At 37.9% G+C, this 17,892-nt stretch overlaps 1 protein-coding gene across 12 annotated transcripts in view; it reads right to left on the bottom strand.

Moving 5' to 3' along the window:
• LOC130916249 (neuronal cell adhesion molecule-like) overlaps positions 1-17,892 on the bottom strand; it is a 204,728-nt gene that overhangs the window by 5,300 nt on the left and 181,536 nt on the right. For 9 of the 12 annotated variants that reach the window (XM_057836821.1, XM_057836820.1, XM_057836819.1 and 6 more), the window contains 3 exons: positions 15,441-15,602; positions 12,531-12,662; positions 9,227-9,305 (listed from right to left, as the gene is read on the bottom strand). In XM_057836821.1, the coding sequence (XP_057692804.1) occupies positions 9,227-9,305; positions 12,531-12,662; positions 15,441-15,602 (373 nt within the window). The remainder of the gene's footprint in view (positions 1-9,226; positions 9,306-12,530; positions 12,663-15,440; positions 15,603-17,892) is intronic. The other 3 variants (XM_057836827.1, XM_057836826.1, XM_057836824.1) reach the window with 1 other exon arrangement.

Raw genomic sequence — 17,892 nt, forward strand, 5'->3', positions numbered from 1 at the left:
GTATTCTTGGAGCGTCACGATGTAAACGGCCCTTAAAACTAATAAGTATTTTCGTACAAAACACTAAGACTAAGACAAAAATTTAAAGAGCTGCCAAAAACAACACCTGTATTAGGACAACTCAAAATGGAAGAACGTGCACTCTGTCAGTTGATTTGTATTGATTTTTACCCTATATGATGTTTTAACGTTACATTTTTTTCCCAAACTCGTGGCTGTATACACGATTGCCATGCCATGTAAATGGCTCCTACAAAGCTTTTATTTTTTTGCCTATGGGAAGGTTATGGGTTTCTTCCTCCCACCTTTACACGATTGATTTAAACATGTGCGAGTAGAATTGCCCATTCAGTTGAAGTATGTAAGGTCCACTTTACAGCCAAGAGAGGCACTCACTCAATGTGCTCAGACACCACGAAGGCTTTATGACCTTGCAAAGTTGATGACTGACAGCCTGCGATGCGTTTTCAAGCGGGCATTGTTTTTTTTTCTTTGTTCTTCCCTCCACAGTGACACCCATCCTCTTCAAACATACACATATGGCATCACCCTTACCTCTCCCAAGGCAGCACGTACGCGCATGAAAACATTGGTGTAGAGAGCAAAGATGTCTCTCATGTGACATATTGAGGAAATAACACAGCAAATATGGAACTGGGAGAAAAAAATGGAAGATTTACCCACAAATCACTGTTGTGTAAATAGACTCAAGGTTTGTTTAAATTATCCATTTAGTACATTCAGAGTATTGTACAAAGGAGCATTATTATAATATTGCAGTCAAAAAGTTATAAAAATAAAGTTGCAATACTACTAGGGAAAAAAAGTTGAAATTTCAGATGATTACTAATTAAAAAAAAAAAAAAATTCAAAGTGGAAAATTCCTGAAATGACACAATACAAGAACAAATCAAAAGGAATGTTAGGGCCGTATTGGAAAAAAGGCAATTACATTTCATGAGGAAAAAATGCTCATTTTGATTAAAAAAATCAGAGCAATTAAAGTTGTCATTTTAAAATGTATGGTATTCACTCAAAATTAATATATTCGCTTTAAGTTGTGTCTTTTGCACGTGCAATTTTATCAATGTATATGCCGGAAAACACAGACAAGACTGAAAAAGCAGTTTCTGCTCATGCAACCATCTATACAATAAACTGCTGTATTTTAAGCCAAAAGAACTGTTGTGTTTGATAGAACAATATGTCTATATGCTGCCATAGCAGATTCATGGCCCATTAAGCCCCCTAACTATTTTTAATTTGTCTCTTTTACCCTGGAAACCCCTGTTTACAGATGTCGCTCAATCGCTTTTGTTTCAACCCAGCCATAAAAAGAAGGTAATTAATTATATTTATTATTCAAAATGTTTGTCATTTTTAGCTTAGAATCATTAATCGATGTCCAATATTTCATTTAAAAAAAATACGACTTAAAAAGAATTATTCACTCGCATATTTTAAACTTTTAAACAAATTACATCACAATGAAAAAAATGGAGTCACGGATATCTACCACATACTGTAACTATTGCTTAATTGTATTTTTTTTTTTTGTTAGTGTCACATTTTCCCCGATATATTAGATGATAAATAATCGATCCAAACAAAGAAAATATGAAAAAAAATATTAAAAAGGGTAAATATATAAAAAATTAAAAAATCTCGGCCACTCCTTGACGTCTGCGATTTCTGCATCGCGGCCCTTGTTATATTACCATGTTTCACCCATGAAATCACCCAAAAATGCGGTTCTGGCCATTCAAAGCTGTGTCTTGACACTCGGTGATACATGCTAAATGGAGTTTTTAGCTTTTGTTTTCGAAAAGAGGTAAGTACGCGATAATATCTGGCTAAAATCGTGGCGTCTTTAATTCTGCTCTCACCTCCAGTTAGGGTTTTGCTGTTTATCATTTTATTTTTTTGTTAAATGCCCTCCTGTTCAAAATGTTTCCTTCCCCAGAAAATTGAGATTTTAAGCTTTCCAATGATGTATCCCACATGCATACAGGAAAATTTTAAAATTTGGCCAAATTGGGGGTCTCAGAGCTGAACTTCAAGTCACTTGAGTGTTTTCCGCCATATGTACAGTATCTCACAACTGCACCATTATTTCTTTGGATTATTGAAAAGGATTAGTTTTAGCTAGTGTCATTTCATAGATATTCTCTTTTATAGACAAAAATTATCATTTTTTTCCACACTGCAAGGCGCACCTAAAAGACACCAATTTTCTCAAAAGCCAACAGTGCGCCTTATAATCCGATGGCCCTTATATATGGATCAATTTTGGTTAACAATGGCATGACATTCCCTTCAGTGCAAGTTCTTCTAGTGCACAGGTGTCAAACCGATTCCAGAAAGGGTGTAGTGGGTGCAGGTTTGCTTTCCAACCAATGAAGAGGACACCTTTTCACCAATTACATCTTTTACATGTGTAATCAGTTAAACTTCGTCAGGTGCTGCTTGTTTCAGCAGGAAGTTCATTGGTTAAACTCTCTGCGCGTTATCGGTTGGAACAAAATCCAGCACCCACTAGGCCCTTTCTGGAATCGGTTTGACACCTGTGTTCTAGTGCATGCATAAATCAACCCCAACCACTACTACTACTGTGCCATACAATGTGATGTACCCTATACAGTGAAGAAAATAAGTATTTGAACACCCTGCTATTTTGCAAGTTCCCACTTAGAAATCGTGGAGAAATCTGAAATTTTCATCGTAGGTGCATGTCCACTGTGAGAGAAATCACAATGCATGATTTTTTTAACATTTTTGTGATACAGCTGCAAATACACCAAACACCCGTCTATAAGCGAGAATTGTGACCCTGAAAAACATGTTAGTCTGCCTATTAAAAGTCCACCTCCTCTCCATGTATTATCTTGAATCAGATGCACTTGTTTGAGGTCGATGGCAGCATCGGGACACCTGTCCACCCCATACAATCAGTAAGACTCAAACTTGTAACATGGTCAAGACCAAAGAGCTGTCTAAAGACACCAGAGACCAAATTGTTTACCTCCACAAGGCTGGAAAGGGCTACGGAGCAATTGGCAAGCAGCTTGGTGAAAAAAGGTCCACTGTTGGAGCAATTGTTAAAAAATGGAAAAAGCTAAACAGGACGGGTCAACCATGTAAGATATCACCTCGTGGGGTCTCAATGATCCTACGAAAGGTGAGGAATCAGCCCAGAACTACACGACAAGAGTTGGTCAATGACCTAAAAAGAGCTGAGACCACGTTTCCAAGGTTACTGTTGGTAGTACACAAGACGTCATGGTTTGAAATCATGCATGGCATGAAAGTTCCCCTGCTTAAACCAGCACATGTCAAGGGCCGTCTTAAGTTTGCCTATGACCATTTGGGTGATACAGAGGAGTCATGGTGGCAAGTTTTGTGGTCAGATGTAAGTAAAATAGAACTTAATGGACATAATTCCACTAACCGTGTTTGGAGGAAGACGAATGATGAGTACTATGTCAAGAACACCATCCCTACTGTGAAGCATGGTAGTGGTAGTATCATGCTTTGGGGGTGTTTCTCTGCACATGGGACAGGACGAGTGCACTGTATTATAGAGAGGATGACTGGGGCCCTGTATTGTGAGATTTTGGGGAACAACCGCCTTCCTTCAGTGAGAGCATTGAAGATGGGTCGTGCCTGGGTACTCCAACATGACAATGACCCAGAGTACACAGCCAGGAAAACCAAGGAATGACTCTGTAAGAAGCCTAACAAGGTTCTAGCATGGCCTAGCCGGTCTCCAGACCTAAACCCAATACAGAAGATTTGGAGGGAGCTGAAACTCTGTGTTTCTCAGCGACAGCCCAGAAAACCTGACTGATAGGTGGGCCCCTCCTGCAGTGTGTGCAAACCTGGTGAAAAACTACAGGAAACGTTTAACCTCTGTAATTGCAAACAAAGACTACTGTACCAAATATTAAAATTTGTTTTCTCAGGTTTTCAAATACTTATTTGCAGCTGTATCACACAAATAAATTGTTAAAAAAACCATACATTGTGAATTCTTGATTTTTTTAGATTATCTCTCTCACATTGGACATACACCTACGATGAAAATTTCAGATTTCTCCACGATTTCTAATTGGGAGAACTTGCAAAACAGCAGGGTGTTCAAATACTTATTTTCTTCACTGTATATGTAATCACTTATAAAATAGGCCAAGGTGAAGGTGCGCCTAATACAGTGATCCCCCGTTTTACGGGGTTAATAGGGAACAGAACCCCCACAAAAAGTGAAAAACCGCCAAGTAGTAGTAGTTTTAATCTGTCCTGTTTAACTGCTTTGACACGGAGAATACATTTTTTTTTTGTGTGTGTACGGTTAATGTATTTTTTATGTATCTTCATATACAGTAACATGGACTAAATTATGTATACATAAGATAAAGCATGTCCAATAATTTAACTTTCTCATGCACTGTCAACAGTTTTCTCTTCTTCTTGGGTACGCTACAGCATTTAGCAGGTGGAGGACGTTTTGGAGTCATTTTCAACGACGTCACAAGCACAAAAAGGCAAAAGAGAGCGGTCTTCTGTCATGATTGTGTGTGTTCTCAGTTCTTTTTTTTCATTCAGCACCTGATTGAGTTGGGCAGGGCCATGCAACACACCTATGGCGCTTTAGGAACGCTCAATTTTTAAGGACGCCTGTCATCATTTGCAAGTGTCGGACTATTGCTTGCTTACCGCTGTGTGTGTCATTACGAGATCGATTGCATATTTACAGTTGTATTCTTTGTTATCAGATTGTTGTTGTGCTAGTATTTATTTTTTTTTATTTATTTTTTTTGGCCATCGGTGCCTTCCCCTTAGTTTTCTTGCCGACTCTGTTTGTGCCACTTAAGTTTGTATTTTCTCGTGTGTTCTGGCGTGCTCCCTTAGTTCACGTTTTGTAATAGTCAGTGTTGTTAATTTTACTTTAAAAAAGGAATTAATTACAATTACAAATTACTTCTCCCAAAAAGTAATTGCGTTGGTAACTCAGTTACCTGAATGTAAGAGTAATTAGTTACTTGGCAAAGTAACTGGTGATAATTTTCATGTTTTTTTTTTTTCTAGAAAAAAAAAAAGAAACAGGTCACACAATGTGAAGTTTAAGGGGTTTTTGGGACAATTGGCTCTTGCCCAATTTTTTACCCTAAACTTAACTAGACACTGGGGTATTGCGGGTATTGCGATAACTAAATAGTAACCTTTGCTATGTGTGGAAGTCATTTAATGTTGTGAATCAACCGTTAAAGTAGACCATGAGATTTTAATTTCTCGTCTCGAACACAGTGTGGGTATTCAAGGTATCGCTCTTGAATGGTTCAAGTCGTACCTAAATGAACTGAGTTTTTCTGTGAAAATAGGCAATTTTATCTCTTAAAAGCCATCGCTTCCACATGGGGTTCCCCAGGGATCTGTCCTCGGCCCTCTTTTATTTTCGCTTTATTTATTGCCTCTTGGTTCTGTTTTTAGGAAACATGGTGTTTTATTTCATTTGTATGCTGATGACTGTCAGATCTATTTTCCAATGGCACAAAATGGCACGTTCTGTCAACTCATTGAATGCCTCAACGACATAAGGTCGTGGCTTTCACTTAATTTTTTAAGTTTGAATGACAGCAAGACTGAAGTCATGGTGTTCAGACTAAGTAGCCAGGCCTCCCTGAATGTTGACCTCGGTTTATTGTCTCCATTTCTTAAGAACTGTGTCAAAAATCTAGGGGTCCAGTTTGATTCTGATTTTAAATTTGAGAAGCAGATTTCTTGCGTTGTACGTGACTGTTTTTATCAGCTTCGCCAGATTGCTAAAGTGAAATCTATTGTTTCACGCTCTGATTTGGAGAAATTGATCCATGCTTTTGTCATAACTCGGCTGGATTATGGTAATTCTTTGTATGCAGGCGTCAGTCAGGCTGCACTGGCCCGTCTACAACTTGTGCAAAACTCTTCTGCTCGACTCCTAACTAGAACCCACAGGCTCGAACATATCACCTTGATTTTAGCATCTCTTCACTGGCTCCCAGTACATTACCGAATACATATTAAGATATTATTATTTGTTTTTAAATGTTTGAATAATCATGCGCCGCCATATCTGTCAGAACTGCTTCAGCCTTACAGTCCAACCAGAACCCTCAGATCAGCTGACAACCAGCAGTCCCAAGATAAAGGCTGAAGCTTAGGAGTGACAGTGCATTTGCAGTGATGGCGCCCAGGCTGTGGAACCAATTACCACTTACTATTAGACAGGTCCTTTCACTTACGGATTTTAAATCACGCCTTAAAACATTTTATTTTTCTTCAGCTTTTAATTTGCAATGACTGTTTGTTTGTTTTATTATTGTGTTTGTTTTATCTTTTTTATTGACTTACTGACTCAGACCTAAAATTTGATAGCCACCTAAAGTCTGTCTGCTTATTACCACCTAAAAAATATAACCAGAATTAAAGGGCTTCTGACTCAACAAGACATGGAAAAACTTATGCATGCATTCATTTTCAGCAGATTGGACTATTGCAACGGTATATTTACAGGTCTTGATAAAAAAAAAAAAAAAATCAGTTAGGAAGCTGCAGCTAGTACAGAATGCTGCAGCCAGAGTCCTCACAAATACAAGGAAGCTGGACCACATTACACCGGTTTTCAAATCGCTACACTGGCTTACAGTGAGTCAAAGGATAGACTATAAAATATTACTGCTCGTCTACAAAACACTTAATGGCATTGGACCAAAATACATGCTTGACTTGTTAGATTCCTATGAGACATCTAGACCCCTAAGGTCGTCTGGAACCGGTCTTCTGCATGTTCCATGAACAAGAACCAAGCAGGGTGAGGCAGCGTTTAGTTATTATGCTCCTCACCTCTGGAACAAGTTACCTGAACGTCTGAAGTATGCTCAAACTGTTAGCTCTTTTAAATCAGGGCTAAAAACGCTTTTGTTTAGCACTGCATATCCATAACTGGCTATATATTTAAATCTACCTGCTTTCTATTCCTCTTGTGCTTATTTCCATTGCTGATTTCAATTATTATTAGTAGTAGTAGTTGTTGTTTTATTTTTATTTTTGTTTTATTTTTATTTATTTATTTGTTATTCTATTTGTGATTAAATGCGATCTTTTGTCTTGTTTTTTAAGTTGTATTGATTTAAATGTGATTTTTATGATCTTCATGTGATGTAAAGCCCTTTGAATTGCCTTGTGTTGAATTGTGCTATATAAATAAATTTGCCTTGCCTTGCCTTTGAAAGTTAACTTATTTTGCTGTTTTATGGTATGTAAAGCACTTTGGTCTCCTTGGCGGATTTTTAAATGTGCTATACAAATAAAGTTGATTGATTGAAAGTTATTAAAATTGTTCCCGTTATTGCATTACTTCCCTTCTGTCTACTTTCGGCATGTGTAAGTTTTAAAACTGTTTCATCATTTAAAGATAGATTTATCAAGATTTTGCCGATTTAGGAGCATATTAGATAAAAAAAAAAACACTTAGGTCCGCTAGGAAGTTTCTCTACAACAGAGCCTTTCTGAGAGGTCTACTGCTTTAAGATGGCGGCTGTTTACTAACGCATCTAGTTCTTTATACATGTTGCCAATGCCGCCGTGTCTGTCATTTGCATCTAGTTCTATATTATGTGATATTTACCAAAGCATCGTGTGGGCGTAGTTTGTAGGTTATCGGCTACAGTCAGGTATTATTGGAGCCACACAGCATCGCGTTTGCAACACCGTCACAACTCCCTTGCCTCCTCCCCACTCCTGCTCTGCTCTCTCGTCTCCGTGAGTCCGTCTCTCTCACACTTTTCTCGCGTCATTCAACCAACGTAGTAACGCATAGTAACGCACTCCTTTCCCGCCTCAGTAACGGTAATGGCGTTGCCAAGATGACAAAAGCGATTAATTAGCTTACTCACTACTGAAAAAAATAACGCCGTTAGTAACGCCGTTATATTCTAACGCCGTTATTTACAAGACTGGTAATAATAAATACGACAAACTTCCACGTGTTTGGATCCATATTTAACGGCTCGCCGTTTCATAACATCTTCCTTCGATAGGTATAGGACAGCAGCTGAGTGAAGCGTCTCGGCCAATCAGCTTGCAAGATTCCCGAGTGATGCAGGCCAGCGAATCAGAGCGGTGGATTTTGAGTTGGGTGGACTCTCCCTGCCTTCTACTGGCGAACGGACAGCTTTAACGCCATATCTTTTCAATTTTTTATGTTTTTTTTTTTTTTTTTTTTTTTTTTTTTTTTTTAAATTGAAAAAAAAATCCGCGATGGACTGAGAGCGCGAAGTTTGAAGCGCAAAGTAGCGAGGGATCACTGTATTCCAATAAAAATTTCAGTACTTTTTTTTTACTTTGTGCTTTTTTTCAATTGTATCATTACCACTTTATTTTCTCTTGCATTATTTATTGTCATTTGATGGAAGTCCTAAAAAAGTCAGAAGCAAAACAAATCAGAATTGTCATAAATGTATTCCCCAAATGACTGCAGGCACTCTTTATGCATAACCATCTGTACATAACCATTCCATTACAACACATTATGAGATAATGCAGTCTTTTTAATACTGTATAATGTATATATATGTATATATGCACATCAGCTCTTCACAACATGCATAACACATATTCTATCTGTATATTTCTCATATAGATATGAACTTTATCTCATTTTGTAGAACACATTTGAATAAACATACATACAAAAAGATACATTTAAAAAAAAGTTGTTTGTTTGGACCCGATCATGTTGTTTGTGCACATTACAGTAATAAAAAACATGAAAACACACAAGCTTTTCACAGAAATGTTGCAAGTAAAGTGCTTGGTTGTGTGCGCAGCCTCCAAACGGGACGCAAATAGGCATAGCTTGATAACGGTGAGCTTTGATCGCTGTCTTGACTAGCTTATTATTTATATTAGCTTAAACATTGCAAAGGAATTGAATGAATATTTTCCTTGGAAGAAATAGACCCCATTATCCTGAGAACATGAAGAATTCCGCCTTTGAGCAAAGAGTCCAAAATAGGCCATCCATTGATGTACCTCCCGCAAAAATGTGCTTTACTCTAAAGTGGTAGGGAATGCTTCCTGTTGATCATTGTCAGTCGTAAATGATGAAAAAAAAGCCCCGGCCCGGCTAGAAAGAGTCGATGGGTTTGAACGGGCCTCTGGGCGATTACGCCTGAATGCGTTCTCTCACCTGTATTCCCCAAAAGTGCAGTCTTCGTCTTTCATGGGCTGAAACTCCGGGTCAGTGTGAGCGTCCTCCTTCTCTTTGACTGCACCCAAAACAGGGAGAAAAGTTAGCAAGGGCAACAACAACAAAAAAAGGGTTGACACTGAAACAAAATTGGCGCCAATTGGTACCATTGACTTTGATGAGTGTGCCCTAATCAGAAGCAGTAATAGAAAGTAAAGAATCATACAATTCCCAATGACGTTGTGCTTCTTGTGTGTGCTTTAGTCACCAATGGGCAGTAAAATAGACATAAATAATACTGGAAACGGACTTTTACAGTTAAGTGCAGTAAGCTGGAGCAATATTAGCAAAGGTGAATAGCCCAAAAAATTACTGAAGTAAGAGTAGTATTGCTTTGAAACAGTACAACTCAATTAAAAGTAAAAGTAGTCATCCAAAAAAGATTACTCAAGCTCGAGTAAAGTACTCTTTGAAAAGAACACTCAAGTAATGAATACAATGTCAATTTTTTTTTAATTCAATTTTGGTCAATTGACTGATATAATGGGGTCATGTGATTATTGTTGCGTCGTCTCATTGATGAAACTGGTAGAGACACTTTGGTGGGCATCTTTCGTAAAAAAAAGTCAAATCTAATTAGAATAAAGAGGAAAAATGTAATGACGCTACTGTAGGCCAAAGTAGCAGAGAAAAAGGAGTGTTTCTTCTTGACAAATTTACTTAAGTAAAAAGTATGGCGGGGTAAAACTACTCTTAGAAGTACATTTTTCTCAAAACGTTACTCAAGTAAATGTAATGCATTACGACCAGAGGCGATTGCTCTAAGACTGCAAGGGAATCTCAGCTTTCCTCAAAAGGTCAAAAAAGAAGTGATCAAATGGATGCTGTCTTTGACGAAATATGTACTACAACCATACACTTCGCTATCAGTTGACGGGAAACGGAGCCGCTCTGTATTTTCAAAAACTTAATATTCAAATATTTTCAAAACCAAAGCCGCTAGCGACCTAAAACCAAAACAAGCACCTCCCTTAGGCATATATGAGTCTCCATGAGCAGCGGCATCAAAAAATTCAAAGCTGTTCCCTAATAAACTTAAAATGGCTATAAAATCCTCAGATTTTACGCTAGATGTACAAAAATCGCCAGATGCAGAGATAATCACCTATATTTTCAGGATCAATAGTAATATTTAACATATCATGTACGTTTTTGCCTAAAATAGCAACGCAAAAGTTTTTTTTTTTTTTTGTGTGCAATTTTGACATGTTTTAAACAGCTTATAAATCACTCAATTTTAAAATTAGAAACTTAATACTTGAAGAAAGTATGCTGAATCATCTAAATTTTACTCAACAAAAGCACATTTTGCATTTTTCTATATACAATCACAACTTATTTAGGTTGAATTCCAATGTCACTATTGCATCAGCACGTCTTGCCGGCAACCTGAGCCTCATCGTTTTTAGATTGAAATGTTACATAAAATAAAACAAATAAAAGCCAATTTTTTTTGTACGAATGCAGAAATGTCTAAATTACTAGTTTCTTGCCAAAAACAGGAAGTTGGCTGAATATTACCTGATAGCGGCCATCACAAAACAAAGAACTGTTTAAGTTGAAAACTCATGTAAATAAATGAGTAAATCCCGGAATTTCTATAGATATGAACGTAAAACCGTCTAGATTCTTGGTTAAAAGCAAAAAAAAAACGAGCAGTTATCCTTCATTTTACGTAAATATTTCAAGCTAAAGTTACGCTATTTTTTTCCATTCATTTCACTGTTTTCATAACGTTAAAACGCGCATGCACGGTGCTATTTTAGATAATAATTACATTGAATCCTCGACCAAATCAATCTTGAGACACTCCTGCCTGCTCGTATGCACTAAAACTTTCATCCTGTTTCCGTTTCCACCTAAATCTGACGTTAGAATGCAGCATGTGTTTGAGTTTATCGCAGTGAAAGCTTCCATGATGCTCTGCCTGGCCCGGCCTCCTACGGGAAGCCGTGGCGCAATGTCTGTAGGAGCTGTCTCATCAACTGATAGTGGAGTCTATGCTACAACTTTCTCAACTTTTGTTCAGAAAATTGCTTCTTATAGCTGGTTGCCACGAGGCTTGCTATTCGTTCATTCGTGCCGCATCACATTCTTTTAAACAATGTGGAAGCTGTGCATATCCAGAGTTGAGAGTACATTGTTCCACTCCAGTGAAAAGAGATGAGTCATTGGCTAAAGGCTGGGATTATCACGCCCATCGGACGCTCTACATGTCTGGCGGTCTATGGGCAGTGGGCAGGGTTCGGCTGGCCCGAACGCTCTGGTTCTTTACATGATGATTGGATGCTTTGTCTGAGGCTGAATCCCTTTTTGAGTGACAGCAAAATCAGCGAATCAATTATATTGTCGCATTAACATCCGCGGGAGGCATTTTTCAATTTCCATTCTGTTGTTCTGAGATGACTTTCATAATCATTCTAGCGACACTTGCCTTGTTAAAAACGACTATCGAAAAATTTAGCTTATTTCCTGTGTTTTTTTTTCTATTTTAGTTGCTTGTGTTTGGAGACTTCTGGCACTCTAGTTTCTTTCCCTACTGAGCAGCGGGTGTTGCTGAGCCCCTCCATCATCACAAAGCACTCGCAGGCGGACACACTTTGAGCTTCTTCTGATTGAAAGACCAGCATCTGCCACTGGTTACGACCCACCTCTGAATATTATACGATTTCGCTACTTGCTGGTGATAAAAAATACATTCCTGTGTACATTGAGGATATGTTCCAATCACCATTTTGAAGGTATACCGAGGTTTTAAAAAGTCAAGGTCTCAGAAACCACAGAAACTCGCCATAATAAGCTATTTTTGGAGTCTGCAGTCAGCGGCCTGCAATACCATAAGCCCCTGACAAATTTGACTTAACAAGTGTTGTGATAGTGCCAGCGAAGTAAATGCCGTACGGACCAAGTATACTACCTTTTGTTCAATATTCAATTGGAATAACAATTTTTTTTCACCCCAATTATTCAATACATTTTTGAGCTTTAATTTTGATACCACGATATTTTCGCTCAAGGTTATCATACTGTAAAAAAAATTGATCTCGACTCATGCCTAGTACATTGTGATACTGCCTGTATATGGTTGTGTTCAATAGCCCTTGCCTAAAAGATTTTAATTACCACAAACTTGAAACAAACAAAAAAGAAAAACAGCCAAAGTCAAGTTCCTTGGTCCCCAGGTGTTGATCAAACTTGCAGTGTAAAATACTTTTAAAATACTGAGGGCTTGCTCGTTCCTCACCTGGATATTTGCCTCCCTTGTTTCTCTGGATGAAGCAGATGATGAGAAGGATGAGGATGAGGAGCGCAATGGCACACATGAGGCCGATGAACCAACCCTGCGTAGCGATGTCCACCTGTCGGCTCGCCACAGCTGTACAGATTAGGAAGGAAAAAGACACTTAAACTTAATCTGTTGTGCAGACTACTCTTTTCAACACACAAGCGGTGTTTTAGTATCTACTTGCTCAGCTGTAGGTCATGATTGGTTAACTTGCTCATCACTTTCACGCTGGAGGAGTTACAGTAGAATTGTCCAGTGTTGGGAGAAATATATAATTGTTTGATCACTACCAGGCCCGTCCAAATCAAAACGAATTGGACATCTTTCAATTTCAGTGACAGCCATTAAGATCAATTTTGAAATAACATTAATGCCTTTGGAACGGTTGGAAGCTTGTTTATTTGTTTCCTTAGTTTCAGTGTTGTAAGTTGTAATATATCAAAGTTACTGCACGGTAAATGTAAAAACAGTTCATTTGAAAACAACTCTGGTTCGTCTATCACCGTCAAATGGCAGCTAATGAGTTTAGACTAGCGTCACTTGACATTACTGTGTAAAATATGAAACGCTCTCCAAAGTACTTAATAAAAGTAAATTGTCAGAGTTTTGAATTCTACTGTTCTAAACAGCAACTACTAATTCATTAATCCGTTAATGGGCAAATGACTATTTTGGTAATTTAGGGGGAAAAAAACTTACAAGGACATCACATTTTGGGTCATGCAGGCCACACATTTTTTTTTTTTTTAATTTCATAGTATTTAACCTATTGCAGGTCTCCAGACTGCTCCTAAATGGGGGCATTTCACCCCTAAAATTTGACAAAACGCAAGTAATTTTTTTATCTCCTTGGAGTCAGACATTTGCAAAAAAAAAAAAAACAACAACAAACAAACAAAAAAACATTATAATTCTTGACTTTTTTTTTTCTGGCTGAGAAACTTCTCCACACTTAAACCTAAGTGTTGGTGGCAATGGGCAAATAAATTGCTAAAGCATTTATCAGTAATATAGTAAAAACGAGTGGAAATGGAAGTATTGACAGGGTTCCTCCAGCTCATGGAAAGTTAAATTAAAGACTTATTAATGTTGTTTGAGACCAACTTGACAACAAACCAAAATTGTGGGCAGGGGCGGGCACAACAGGACGTCAAGTAGAGTGATCTAGTCGTTGCTATAGGTCACTCCCAATCAATTCTATGACATCCGACGAGTGGAGCCACAAAAGCAACAGAGTATCAGGAAGTGATATCACTTGATGTATCCGTTTTATTCTTACCACAAAAAAAAAAAAAAAAAACATTTCTTGCAATAGACTTGCAAAGTCAAGATTTTTTGTTGAATTTCATCATTTTGACAGCGCCAATGTTTATTTACACTTGCGTGAAATCTCGCAAAAACCTACGAGATCGGTGCCATATCGCTCTCCGAAATCCTAGATGGGACGAGTTTTAAAAGTATTAGTATTCAAAATGAAAAACAGCAGGGCTCCATACTACGACCAAATGGTCGTATTTTGAGACTAAAACTAGAGCCAGTATGAGTAATTTTTTCAATTACTCGCAAGTGCGGGACCAGTAACATTGCATTTGTTGTTGTTGCTGCTGCTGACTCCTTCACGGCCACTAGTTGGCGGTAATGTAACGAGCTGGTTTGCCAAGGGAAAATACAACAGAAGAAAAAGAAGATGGAGGTGGGCAATGTGTGGAGCGGGTCAGGGGCTCGACACACGGGAGGCGATGAGCGATGGCGAAATGCAAAAGTCATCACCGTTGAGGTGAAAGCCAACACGCGGGGCACGATGCGACTGCAGCGGCAAGCTACAGCGACATGCAGCGCCCTCTACCTGTGCGTCATCACTCGTCTCTGATTAGCTATGAATTTGAAGGGCATTGTTAAAATTTCCGGTCTTTTCTGAGCACCAACAACTTTCCATACTGCTGCTTTTTTTCATTTATGTCCCGAAAATCATGCCGAGAGGTATCATAAAGTATGTGCTGGTCGCACACTGCTAAAATGATACGCTCCTCCATGTTGACAAAGTGTGGCGTGTGGCTGTCAATTTCCAGGTTGGCCAGTGTCCTCGCAGGTGATTTGTCGATCAATAAATCCATTGTTGATTGGTTAGAGTGCCAAGTGACAGCAACAGAAATAGAACAAAATTCCTATGTTAACCTAATTTCTAAGTAGTACACTGGTTAACGTCAAAATTGGAGAATAAAATATAGATTCATAAGTTTGTAGTTTTCTGCAGTTATTATGAAAGTATTTATCGGTTAAACAGTGAAAATTAGAGGAAAACTTTGCATGTGGATTTACAGTGTGTGCCCCTGAATCTTCTGCTTGTGCCCCTAAATTTAAACTCTGAGTAAAAAATGCTGGTCTGAAGCCCTGCATGGCTTGCCATTGATGTCCAATTCATTTAAATTGAGTTGACTCGCGATAAATTCTCATGTTTCTGTGCTATTGACAGCACTAGACATCTAATCCATTTTAACTGTCAGTCTCTCCTGCTCAAAATGGATTGGACATCTTGCACAGTTAATGGAAGGCAATGAGTTTAATAAGTCACATATCTAGGGCTAAATACATTTTAAAAGTAACTTGCCCAACACTGGAAATGTCAACTGTGATGTGGATGATGCAATGCTTTTATTTGTATCTCACACAGACAACCACATGGATGTAAAAACATCATGTTCAAAACATACATACGTTTACTACCGTACTACAGGTGATACTTAGATATTAATACAAGCCACACCGCGCAACTATGTGAGCGCTATGAAAGTATTAACAACGCCCTGTAACACTGAGACCGCAACCATGGAATGTAAATTCTTGGGTGGGCCCAGGAACGCGCCTCACCTGGCACCGTCACCGTGAGCTCCTTGGAGCGGTGGGGCTCTTGGTCGGCGTGACCTTGGGCCACCAAGCGCACCCTATAGGTGAGGCCCTCCTTCAGGCCCCTGAGCATAAAGTTCTGAGAGCCGTTCACCAGCTCTTTGCGCCACTCGTCTTCACCTTCACCTGCAGGGGGGACGGCGGACAACAAAGTAGATGTGCGCGGGGTCGGAGACTTCATGGAGGTTGTGACTTGATGGGAACTATACACTTGATGGCACTTATACCCTGATGAGCCTCTTGATTAGGTCTACTTGCACAGACTAATGAGAGTCAGTTAGCTGGGTCAAAAACTCATGCCTTTACATTTCAACTCTGGTGACCAAGTTTGTCCACTTCACTTCCGTTGTTAAAACATTTTAGAAGATTAGACATACTGCAAATCGTCACCCGTGTCCTAATGTCAACTTTGATTTTCAATTCTTTAAACATAAGAGTAGTATAAAGATTTGGAATCAATCAATTTGTACTTTTTAAAATAATAAATAAATAATTTTTGGCCAATTAAAAGCCATGGTTTTATTTCTTTAATACCTGCTAAATTAAATCATAAAAATTATTTAGTTTTCATTTAGTCCAAGGGTGGGCAAACTATTCCACAAAGGGCCGCAGTTGGTGCAGGTTTCTGTTCCAAACCATCAAGAGGAAACCTTTTTACCAATCTGATGACTTGCAAGCACAATCAGTTGATCGCAGTCACGTGCTTCTTGTTTCAGCAGAAACCTCATTGGTTAATGGAGCAAAGACCAGGACCCACTACGGCCCTTGAGGACCAGTTTGCCCACCCCAGATCTAGTCCAATGTTATAATACTGTGAGATTTTCTAAAGTAATGTACTTATTTTTCTTAACAAAAAAAATCTGTTAAAATTAGTTTTATGCAGTTTTTATTAGTTTTCATATTTTCTTGAAATTATTTCATTTTTATTACTTTTGCTTTTAGTTTTCTATAAATTCAGTTATTTGTCAGGATTTAGAAAAATGAAATAAAACTTGAAAAAAAAAAGAACATTCTTAAAAAATGTATTCAGTCTGAGTTTTTGAGTGGCGAGAGTTATGTCATTTTGAGGTGCAAATAAAAAAAATAGGAAAAACAAGGGGTGAGTGTCCTCTTGATTTCAAAATGTTTTGATTAATTTTGTGAACAACAGAGCTTTGGATCAGATCTTTATCCTTTTGATTCACTTTTTTTTTTTTAATTTATTTCAGTTACTGAAATATTTTTTTCAATTCTAATTTTCATCATTTCATTCGTTCTTGTTGATGATAATAATCTAGACTCAAGCACCATATATCAATTTTGGGACGAAAGAGAGATTTTATGTTATGTGGCCGTTTCATGGTATGTGGCATTTTAATTGAAGTTGGCTACTTTTTTTTTTTTAATCAATACAAATAAATCATCTACAGTTGAAAAGAATAAGGAATGATAAATTATAGACTATTCAGTACTGGTGAATGAAAAAGATCCCAAAAGATTGTGCAAGTGTACAAACTGTACCAGTGAGAGTACTTCTGTATACAGTGAACCCTAACACTTGACGGTCTCAGTACATTGCGGGGGTTTCGAAAATTTTAATCAAATAAAAAATTCGTTAAAAAATTAAAACAAAGCGCACGAGGCTAAAGCGCAATACAGTACATCACATCAAGAATGAGCAGCTGCTACAACATCGGAGGCAGAGGTGGGTAGAGTAGCCGAAATTCTCACTCAACTAGAGTTACTTCAAAATAACATTCCTCAAGTAAAAGTAAACAAGTATTTGGTGAAATACTCAAGTTATGAGTAACATTGTGAGTAACTGCTAATGTATTGTTGGATTTACTTATTAATTTATTTTTAAACAATGGTATTTTTTTCTGAACACAAAGTTATATATATGGACTGTTATTATAATAATACTGTACAATAACCCATTACATAACCACATCAAGCATAAATGAACCATTATTCGTCCAGAGAGCATAAGTGCCCTCTGGTGGAGAAAATAGTTCCTAGTTTGAATAGTGAAGAGTTCCTTTATAATTACTATTTAAAAGGATCACAACTCCGGTTTTCCGTGGTCAATCAGTGCAAAATAAAAACTGGGAAAGAGGTTAAAATCAGTGCTTTCGAGTAATGCCGAAAGCAGCGCTCTTATCAAAAACTTATCTTTTTTTGGGTGCTTTAAAGACAACACATGATTGAACAGGCTGACGTGAACCTCGAGCGGCAAGCTTGCATCTGTTGGTATAATGGAGTCATGCGATTATTTTTGCGACGTCTCATTGGTGAAATTGGAAGAGAAACTCTGAGCATTGCTGGAAAGAAAAATAATAAATCTAATATGTAGAATAAAGAGGAAAAATGTAATGGCTCTTGTGTAGCTCAAAGTAGCAGAGTAAGAGTAGCGTTTTTTTCTTCACAAATCTACTCA

Source organism: Corythoichthys intestinalis, chromosome 5, assembly GCF_030265065.1.
Source record: "Corythoichthys intestinalis isolate RoL2023-P3 chromosome 5, ASM3026506v1, whole genome shotgun sequence".
NCBI lineage: Eukaryota > Metazoa > Chordata > Actinopteri > Syngnathiformes > Syngnathidae > Corythoichthys > Corythoichthys intestinalis.